The following is a 10,733-nucleotide window of genomic DNA, read 5'->3' as shown; positions in this document are numbered from 1 at the left end:
GTAAGTGTTGTTTTATATTTCCATATTATCTGAGTTTTACAAGGCAAATGTATTTCCTTTACAATTATAAAGATGCAATGAGGACTTCCCTGGTGGTCCTGTGGCTAGGACTCTGCGATCCCAATGCAGAGGCCTGGGTTTCATCCCCGGTCAGGGAACTAGATCCCACATGCTGCGACTAAAGATCCCGCATGCCACAAGACAGACCCTGACATAGCCAAATAAGTATTTTTTAAAAAACGCAGTGAATACTTTAAGAAAAACCTTTTAACTCTTTATTTAAGGGCAGTATCTGACAGCCCTTGACTTATTAATTTCTTTCATTTTTCTTTGGCTGCTTGACAAGCAGGATCTTAGTTTCCCACCCAGGATGGAACTCCCGCCCCCTACAGCGGAATCTCCCCCTACAGAGGAATCTCCCCCTACAGAGGAATCTCCCCCTACAGAGGAATCTCAGAGGCTTAACCCCTGGACCACCAAGGAAGTCCCAACTTATTCATTTCTGCTGCTAAGTCGCTTCAGTCGTGTCCGACTCTGTGCGACCCCATAGACGGAAGCCCACCAGGCTCCCCTGTCCCTGGGATTCTCCAGGCAAGAACACTGGAGTGGGTTGCTATTTCCTTCTCCAATGCATCAAAGTGAAAAGTGAAAGTGAAGATGCTCAGTCGTGTCCGACATCCTACTAATTAGCCCAGGACCCAGCTCAAGGTCAATAGAGATACATGTACAGGAGCAAAAGGACTAAACTGCATATGAGAAAGGATTCTGTTTATCAGGATGAAGGGTGATAATTTTTTAGGCAAATCCCCAAAGTACAAGTCTTCATCTCATTAAGTGTTAGTCACTCAGTCATATCCAACTCTTTGCGACCCCATAGACTGTAGCCCACCAGGCTTCTCCGTCCATGGGATTCTCCAGGCGAGAATACTGGAGTGTGTTGCCATTCTCTTCTCCAGGGGATCTTCCCTACCCAGGGTTTGAACCCAGGTCTCCTGTCTTGCAGGCAGATTCGTCACCATCTGAGTCACCTCATCTCATTAAAGTTTCACAACATGATGACACTGGCGGGCATGAGACGGCTTTCTTCAGTGTAATTCACGTCCAGCCCAGTCAAGCACTTCAAGTGCACCTTTTTGGGTCACCAACACCCATGGCACCTGTCTTCAAACTTGGGGACCTCAAGCTGCAAAAGGAAAATCAAAAAAGAGTCAGTTTTGTACTGCTAAAAGAACTCTCCAGAGTGGAGCCAGAGGCCATTGAGGAAGTGACTTATGTCTCTGCCCAGACTGAATCTGACCTTTTGACCACTTATCGTCTAACAAAGATATCCAGAACATTTGCATAGGGTTCCAGAAATTCAAGACACTTATCTGGCCCATACCCTAAATAACTGGTGACAAATCCATCCCTTAAGGACGAATATTTTCTTTTACTATCAAAGTCAATCATAATTCCTGCAATACAACTTTAACAAAACTTGTGGATTTTGCCTTTATAACCCCCTGACTCTTTCTCTTCCCCATTCTATTTTGCTAGAACCTGTGTATCCCCAGTTGTAATCCCCAAGACCCCAGACAGAGCTCTTTATTATTTGCAGCCTCCATACTGATTAATATCAATTAATCAGGAGAAATATAATCTCAGATATGCAGAAGACACCACCCTTATGGCAGAAAGCAAGGAGGAATTAAAGAGCCTCTTGATGAAGGTGAAAGAAGAAAGTGAGAAAGCTGGCTTAAAACTCAACATTCAGAAAACTAAGATCATGCATCCAATCCCATCACTTCGTGGCAAATAGATGGGGAAACAGTGACAGACTTTATTTTCTTGGGCTCTAAAATCACTGTGGATGGTGACTGCAGCCAAGAAATTAAAAGATGCTTGCTCCTTGGAAGAAAAGCTATGACAAACCTAGACAACATATTAAAACACAGAGACGTTACTGCGCCTACAAAGGTCCGTCTAGTCAAAGCTACGGTTTTTCCAGTAGTCAGGTACGGATGTGAGAGGCTGAGCACCAAAGAACTGATGCTTTAGAACTGTGCTGCTGAAGATGTTTGAGTCCCCTGGACTGCAAGGAAATCAAACCGGTCAATCCCAAAGAAAATCAATCCTGACTATTCATTGGAAGGACTGATGCTGAAGCTGAAGCTCCAATCCTTTGGCCACCTGATGCAAAGAGCCGACTTACTGGAAAAGATCCTGATGTTGGAGAAGATTGAAGGCGGGAGAAGGGGACGACAGAGGATGAGATGGCTGGATGGCATCACTGACTCAATGGACATGAGTTTGAGCAAACTCCAGGGGATGGTGATGAACAGGGACGCCTGGTGTGCTGCAGTCCATGGGGTCGTAAAGAGTCGGATACGACTGAGCGAGTGAACAACAAAATACCGATTACTGTTTGGCAAAGCCTGTAGGTTCAGTTACTACAGTCACCAGGTTGAGCCTTACGCATGCGCCTTACTCTGCAGGGCCCCTGCCCGGAGCCTGAAGCCCACCCACCTCTCTAGCTGTCCCTGCTTCCTTAAACCCCCGGGGGAATTTACCTGCCCTACGCTCCCAACTACAAGGCGCCGGGAGGCGGAAGTCGGGGGGCGGGGTCAGCTACGCGCGCCCCGCCCCGGAAGTAGGCGGGCGCTCCGCCGCCACCTCCCAGTCTGATTGCGGCTGAGGCCGGTCCTGGCTTTGTAACTCGCTCAAGATGGCGACGCAGCCACCCAGCGGGATCCGCCTCAGCGCGGTGAGCAGCCGCGAGGGGTGGAGCGGGCCATGTCCCAGGAGGGCGGGCAGGCGGGCAAGCGAGGCGCGAGGGGGGAGAGGCCGGCGGTGGGCGGGGGCGGCTCGTCGGCCCGGCGCGGCGGCTTGGGGCCGCGGCGGGGCCGGGGCAGGCGGCGGCGGCCATCTCGCACCCGACGGCTGAGACGCGCGGCGGCGGGGCAGGGCCGGGCCGCGTCTCGTTTCGTTTCCTCGGGTTTGGGTTTCTGTTTCGCCTCCGCGGCTTCGGGGCGGGGAGGCCCCTCCTCCTTGGCTCCCTCCCCCGGTTTGCCCCGCAGCTGTCGTCCGAGGGCGAGGCCTCGGCGGCCAGCCCGCCCCTCGGCCCCCGGGGGCCCCTGACCCGTTCCCGGCCTCTGCGGGCCCCCGGAGCGTCCCGGACTGCGGGGGGAGTGGCCGTCGGCGGCCAGAAATGCCCCGCGGCCTTGACGTCCTGGCGGCTGGCCCCGGGGTGCTGCGAGCTGGGACTCGTCTTCCTCATTCATTTCAATTCCTGCCGCCTTCCCTCCTGCTTCCCTGGGTGGCTGAGACGGTCGGAGCGTCCGCTCGCAATGCAGGAGGCCCGGGTTCGATCCCTGGGTGGGAAGATTCCCCTGGAGAAAGGGAATGGCAACCCAGTCCAGTACTCTCGCCTGGGAAATCCCATGGACGGAGGAGCCTCGTAGGCTGTACAGCCCACGGGGTCGCCAAGAGTCGGACACGACTGAGCGACTTCACTTTTCCCTCCACTTCATCCATCGGGAATCCAGATCGCTCCTAGGTGGTCACCGAGCTCTCCCGGTTTGCCCCGTCTCGTCTCCTGGCGGTGTCTCGTTCCGGAGCTTCTCGGCCTCTTGGAAATCCTTGAGCGTGTTTTATACCTGTGCGTTTTTGTTTTTGTTTTTTTCCGGGGGGGCAGCCACACAATAAATGAAATTTTCTCTGCCTCAAGAGTGTGTGGCAGAGAACCCCTACCCGATTCTCCTGAAAAAGTTGGCCTTGTTATGCAAAAATATACCTCTTCTCATCAGGGTGTTTGCTCAGGCCAGAGAATGGCTGTGCCAGTCTCATTATTCGAATGGTAATAGCATTGCTTTAAAATGGTATTTTTGCCTTTTGACTTCCATTTGGCGAGATTCCTAACAGACCCCTGCTGTCTTCTGACTTTTAACATTTTTTCCTGATGAGTGTGAAATTTTGCTTTACGTTTGACTGAGAAGCTGAAAGTTTGTCACACTTCATTCACCCTTTTGATTTTGGGTTAAAAGAAACCTTCGTATAAAGAAAAAAAAAAAACAGCCCTGCATATTCCTTGCCCATTTTTCTATTTTCTGTTTCTTTTGAGGGGAACTTTTAAATTGGTTTATGAGTATTCTTTACATATCTTTAATAAAGGCTCCTTGGTTCCTAAGTGGTTTATTGAATGAGCTTGTATTTAGTAGATGGAATACAGAGAGCAATTTTATTCTTTCTTACCGCTGGCCTTAGACATTGTTGCTAATTCACCGGAGTGAATCTGGGCATATCCTGTTGCTTTCCAGTTAGCCTCAGGTACTGTTTAATCTGGGCTTCCCTGGTGGCTCAGACAGTAAAGAGTCTGTCTGCAGTGTGGGAGACCCGGGTTCTATCCCTGGGTCTGGAGGATCCCCTGGAGAAGGAAATGGCAACCCACTCCAGTATTCTGAAGTGACTTAGCAGCAGCCAGTATTCTTGCCTGGAAAATCGCATGGACGGAGGAGCCTGGCAGGCTACAGTCCATGGGGTGACAAAGAGTCGGACACGACTGAGAGACTTTACCTGCACTTTCACTGTTTAATCACCGGGCTTCCCCCGTGGCTCAGATGGTAAAGAATCCACCTGCAATGCTGGAGACCTGGGTTCGATCCCTGGGCTGGGAAGAGCCCCTGGAGGAGGGCTTGGCAACCCACTCCAGTTATTCTTGCCTGGAGAATCCCCTTGGATAAGGTAGCCTGAGGGCTATGGTCTATAGGATCGCAAAGAGCCGGACACGACTGAGCGACTAACCACTTTAGCATTGTTAAATTACGAAGCCCGCTCCTTCCCTCAGATTGGGCCAAATTTTGGTCCAGAAAACTGGTGAGGAAAAGTGAACTGGGTTGTTTTTGTTTTTGTTTTCTTTCCCTTGCTGTTTCTGTACTTGGATTCTCTTCCCCACTCCCCAACCCCTCCCAAGTTGCTGTCTCTGTCTCTTCAGGATTGAGAAGACAAAGAGAGCAAAGATAAGGGTCAGTACCATCTTGAGAGACTGGCACTGCGGTTAGCTGGTTCTCCGGGTGCAGCAGCTGCCCATGTGCTACATCTTTGTTTTGTGGCAAATACGGACTGTTTTGAAGCTCACTGTTGGAAATCTATCTGCAGCTTGTGGACTGTATTCCAAGTGGTCTGTTGCTTTAGGACAGGAGTTGGCAAACTGCAGTTTATGGGCCAAATCCAGCCTGCCACCTGTTTCTGTATGGCTACAAGATCCTTAAATGGTTGGGGGAAAAAAAGATCAAAGAATAATGTTTCGTAACATGAAAATTATGTGAAATAGATATTTCCGTTCCCATAAATAGTTTCATTTTTGAAGGTTTGATCATCCCTTTGGTATAGCTCTCAGATGTTGTTTATGGATTTGTCAAAAATCATAGAACATAAAGTGACACCCATAATGTGTGCAAATTTAAAAAAATCATTAGGTCTGTAAATTCTGAAATGGAATGCAGAGTGACAGAAACTTAAAGTTTTGCTTTTTGCCTCCATGATTCTAAGTAAATGCTGATACCATTTTGTTGTTTTCCAGAAATCCTGCTATAGATTTAAGTGACACATACGCACACTCTTCAGTTCACTTTTTCTTTTGGTTGAATTACCATATGATTTATTATCACTCTTAGCATTATTCAGAAATGAGCCAGCCAAAACTGTGATTGCTTTTTCTTTGCTGTATAGCTTTGTGTTTTCCTTGAAGTTAGTAATTGATTTGTATTTGTTTGCTTAGTTTTTCTCTGTACTGATTACTCTTTCATCCAAACTTTCAGACAACTGGAAAATTTTTTCCAGATGTGTTCAAGCACACCCAAATTTTGTCATTTTTGCTGGCTCAGTTGTGAGTTGGGGACTTCCCTTTATCATTTTTATGGACATCTCCTTCCCCTTTTCTTTGTTTCTCCTTGCTATCACATATTCCTCTTCTGGGGTTTACTCTTGGCCGCCACCAATAGCTTAGTGACTGAGAGCATGGGTTCTGGAGCCCACGTGCCTGGGTTCAAAGTCTGACAGATAACTGGATGTGTGACCTGAAGAGAGAATAATCATCTTACCACCTAAAAGGGCTGCTTTAAAAACTGAGCCAATACACATAAAAGTCTTATAACAGTCCTCTGATTGCCATAAATACTCAGTAAATATTTGCTGTCTTTGTTACTGTTAACAGTGAAGCCTGTCCGTTTTTCCAAAAACAGATGTAGCTTCTTGAGAACAGAGTACATGGGAAGAACATTTATGTGTCTTTTCTTGGAAATACGTTTATGCTACCCTTGCTTTTTCTTTACATATAATCTGGCTGGGCTTGAAATTCTAGATTAGAAGTGATTTCTTGTCAGAATTTTCAAGGCATGCTTTATTGTTTAATAGAGTCCTATGCATTATACTGGGCTTCCCCTGGTGACTGAGATGGTAAAGAATCCACCTGCAATGAGGGAGACCTGGGTTCCATCCCTGGGCTGGGGAGATCCCCTGGAAAAGGGCGTGGCTACCCACTCCAGATTCTTGCCTGGAGAATCCCCATGGACAGAGGAGCTGGCTGGGCTACAGTCCATGGGGTCTCAAGGAGTCAGACACAACTGCGTGACTAAGCACGCCTGCAATACATTGTTCTAGTACTTAGGCTATAAACCTGTAATAATATCAGGGAAATTTTCTCAGATTTTTGACAGCAATTTCCTGTCTGTTTTTCTGTTTTTGTTCATTTTGTTTTCTCACTGCCTTTTCTTTTCTTTTGGGGAGATTTTCTCCATTTGATTTCCTACCTTATACCATGTATATTAGAAACATTGTCTTATTCTCCAAATATCTTTAAAAACGTTTTCTCCATTTGATCTACCTTTTACCATGAATTTAATTATTAGAAACATTGTCTTGTTCTCCGAATATCTTTAAAAACATTTTCTCCATTTGATCTCCTACCTTTTACCATGAATTTAATTATTAGAAACATTGTCTTATTCTCCGAATATCTTTAAAAAACTCAACAAAATATTTATTCTTGTCACTGGCTGTATTATTCATAGTATTTTTGAAGTTTTCTTTTGTTCACTGCATTGCCTCTGTCTTCTTTATGTTCTTTTTACTGTGTGTTGTTTTTTATTCTAATTTTAACATTCTCAAGTGTGCTTATGTTTCCAGATGAGACACTAAAAGCTGGATGTTCATACCTGAATAGAGCTTGTCGTTTGGTGGGTTTCAGTATTGGGTGATCAGGTAGGAAGAGCCAGCTTGTCGTTGGAGTACTCTGTGTCAGAGTCTGTTGATCCTAGATAATAAAAATGTTAGACCAGAAAATAAGGATGTTTCGAATAACTTTTGGAGAAGGCAGTGGCACCCCACTCCAATACTCTTGCCTGGAAAATCTCATGGACAGAGGAGCCTGGTAGGCTGCAGTCCATGGGGTCACTAAGAGTCAGACATGACTGAGCGACTTCACTTTAACTTTTCACATTCATGCATTGGAGAAGGAAATGGCAACCCACTCCAGCGTACTTGCCTGGAGAATCCCAGGGATGGTGGAGCCTGGTGGGCTGCCGTCTGGTCTGTGGGGTTGCACAGAGTCAGACACGACTGAAGCGACTTAGCAGCAGCAGCAGCAGCAGAATAACTTTGGGGCTTCCCTGGTGGCTCAGTGATAATGAATCCACCTACCAATGCAGGAGTTCAATAGGACAACGGGGGCGGGGAAAAAAGCAGTCAAAAAGCAAGGAATTATCATTCCCCAAATCTGTCTTCCCATGTGGCTTAGGAGATTCAGGTTCTATCCCTGGGTCAGGAAGATCCCAGCAGAAGGAAATGGCAACCCACTCCAGTATTCTTGCCTGGAAAATTCCATGGACACAGGAGCCTGGTGGGCTACGGTCCATGGTATTGCAGAGATTCGGATATGACTGAGCAATTGTGCACCAGTGCAGGAGACCTGGGTTTGATCCCTGGGTCAGGAAGATCCCATGGAGAAGGAAATGGCAACCTACTTCAGTAGTCTTGCATGGAAAATTCCATGGACCCAGGACCCTGGCAGGCTACAGTCTGCAGGGTTGCAAAAATGTCGGACACGACTTAGCGACTAAACAACAATAAAATAACTTTTAAAATAATTTTTTTTTAAGTGAGGGGGGAAAATGCTGTTCAGAGTAGCATGGTACAATTGTAAAAGAGCCAAATAAAAATTTTAGAAATCATTCCTTTTTCCCAGAGGGGAATTCTGCATCTGGTCTCCAGCCATGGCATAGATAATCCTGGCTGCTGGCTCTTCTGGTAGCTCAGCAGGGGACAGGAGATGGGAGTGTCACGTTGTTCAGTTTGCTCACCTGGTTTTTGTTTATTATTGTGGTAAACTACACATAACATAAAATTTACTGTCCTAACCATTTTAAGCCTGTAGCTCAGTAGTGTTTTGTACATCCACATTGTTGTACAGCCAGTCTCCAGAACCCTTCATCTTGCAAAACTAAAACTCTGAACCCATGAAAAAATAACTCTTCGTTCCACTTTGCACCAGCTCCTGGCAGCCACCATTTTACCTTCTGTGAATTTGACATCTATGGGTACATCATATAAGTGGAATCATACATCATTTGTCTCTTTATGGTTAACTTATTCCACTCGGCATAACGTCCTCGAGGTTCATGCATGTTGTAGCGTGTGCTAAAGTTTCCTTCCCTTTTAAGGCTGAACAACATTCCGCTGTATATTCAAGTGTGCCACATTTATTCATTTGTTCATCAGTCGGTATTTGTGTTGCTTTCACTTTGGCTGTTAGGATAATGCTGCTCTGATCACAGGTGTGCAAATATCTCTTCAGGACCCTCCTCTCACTACTTTACACAAAATAAACAAACAGTAAGGACCTACCTACTGTACAGCAGCACAGGGAGCTATATTTAATATCTTATAATAACGTATACTGGAGAAGAATCTGAAAAAGTGTATATGTGTGTGTGTATATATATGTATACATGTAAAATCACTTTGAAATACATATAAGACAGAATCACCTTGCTGTATACCTGAGACTATCACAGCATTGTAAATCAACTGTATTTCAGTTAAGGGGAAAAAGACCCTGCTTTCAGTTCTTTTCAGTTTATACCTAGAAGTCAAATTCCTAGATCATATGGTAAATCTACATTTAATTTTTTGAGGACCTTCCATATTGTTTTCCACACTGGCTTCACCATTTTTGTTGTTCAATCGCTAAGTCGTGTCCGACTCCTTTTGACTCCATAGACTGAAGCATACCAGGTTTCCCTGTCCTTCACTATCTCCCGGAGTTGGTTCACACTCATGTCCACTGAGTTGGTAATGCCATCCAACCATCTAAACTTTCTGTCGTCCCCTTCTCCTGCCCTCAATCTTTCCTGGCATCAGGGTCTTTTCCAGTGAGTCGGCTTTGTGCATCAGGTGGCCAGAGTATTGGAGTTTCAGCTTCAGTCGTTTCAGTGAATATTCAGGGTTGATTTTCTTTAGGATTGACTGGTTTGATCTCCTTGCTCTCCAAGGGACTCTCAAGAGTCTTCTCAACACCACATTTCAAAAACATCAATTCTTTGGCACTCAGCCTTCTTTTTGGTCCAATTCTCACATCTGTACATGACTACTAGAAAAACTATAGCTTTGACTGTACGGACTTTTGTCAGCAGAGTGATGTCTTTGCTTTTTAATACGCTATCTAGGTTTGTCATAGCTTTTCTTCCAAGGAGCAAGCATCTTTTAATTTCATGGCTGCAGTCACTGCCTGCAGTGATTTTGGAGCCCAAGAAAATAAAGTTTGTCTCTGTTTCCGTTGTTTGCCTATCTGCCATGAAGTGATGTGACTACATGCCATGATTTTAGTTTTTTGAATGTTCAGTTCTAAGCCAGCTTTTTTGCTCTCCTCTTTCACCCTCAGCAAGAGGCTCTTTAGTTGTCCTCGCTTTCTGTGTTAGAATGGTATCATCTGCATGTTGGAGGTTGTTGATGTATCTCCTGGCAATCGTGATTCCAGCTTGTGATAAGTTAAATAACCAAGGTGACAATTTTCAGTCTTGACATACTCTTTTCCCAATAACCAGTCTGTTGTTCTATGTCCAGTTCTAACTGTTGCTTCTTAACCTGCATACAGATTTCTCAGGAGGCAGGTAAGATGGTCTGTCTGATATTCCCATCTCTTTAAGAATTTTCTACAGTTTGTTGTGACCCACACAAAGGCTTTCACATAGTCAATGAAGCAGATGTTTTTCTGGAATTCCTTTGTTTTTCTGTGATCCAGTGGATGTTGGCAATTTGATCTCTGGTTCTTCTGCCTTTTCTAAATCCAGCTTGAGTATCTAGAAGTTCACAGTTCATATACTATTGAAACCTGGATTGGAAAATTTTGGGTATTACTTTGTTAGCTTGTGAGATGAGTGCAATTGTGCAGTAGTTTGAACATTCTTTGGCATTGCCTTTCTTTGGGACTGGAATGAAAACTGACCTTTTCTAGTCCTGTGGTCGGGTGCACAGGAATTCCAGTTGCCTTACAGCCTCTCCAATACTTGTTATTTTCTGTTTTTGTTGTTGTGGGGTTTTTTGTTGTTGTTTTTAATAATGATCATGCCTTTGAGTGTGAGGTGGTATCTCATTGTAGTTTTGATTTTCATTTCCTTAATGATTAGAGATATTGAGCATCTTTGGAGAAATATCTTGAGGCCTTTGCCCATTTTTAAATCTGTTGATTGTCTTCTTGTTAT

At 45.3% G+C, this 10,733-nt stretch overlaps 2 protein-coding genes across 6 annotated transcripts in view; one reads left to right on the top strand and one right to left on the bottom strand.

The window, feature by feature from the left end:
• Positions 1-252: 252 nt before the first annotated feature.
• LOC147378929 (uncharacterized) lies at positions 253-3,266 on the bottom strand. Its single transcript, XM_086413147.1, has 3 exons — positions 2,550-3,266; positions 2,192-2,370; positions 253-1,183 (listed from the first exon to the last, which is right to left on the bottom strand). Exon 1 carries the CDS (start codon positions 3,258-3,260, stop codon positions 2,736-2,738), a length of 525 nt encoding a protein of 174 aa, XP_086269273.1. The 5' UTR covers positions 3,261-3,266; the 3' UTR covers positions 253-1,183; positions 2,192-2,370; positions 2,550-2,735.
• MORC3 (MORC family CW-type zinc finger 3) overlaps positions 2,679-10,733 on the top strand; it is a 44,112-nt gene continuing 36,057 nt past the window's right edge. For 4 of the 5 annotated variants that reach the window (XR_015167835.1, XR_015167862.1, XM_086412547.1 and 1 more), the window contains exon 1: positions 2,679-2,743. Coding sequence is in view for 2 of the 5 variants with exons in the window: in XM_086412547.1 (XP_086268673.1) it covers positions 2,705-2,743 (39 nt within the window). In the remaining 3 variants the exon portion in view is untranslated. Of the gene's footprint in view, positions 2,744-3,494; positions 3,638-10,733 lie in introns of those variants that run through there. The other variant, XM_086412474.1, reaches the window with a different exon arrangement.

The sequence above is a fragment of the Bos grunniens genome, chromosome 1 (assembly GCF_055505025.1).
Source record: "Bos grunniens cultivar Pamir isolate PY7600 chromosome 1, Bosgru_T2T1.0, whole genome shotgun sequence".
NCBI classification, from domain to species: Eukaryota; Metazoa; Chordata; class Mammalia; order Artiodactyla; family Bovidae; genus Bos; species Bos grunniens.
This window is presented reverse-complemented; position numbering and strand designations above follow the sequence as displayed.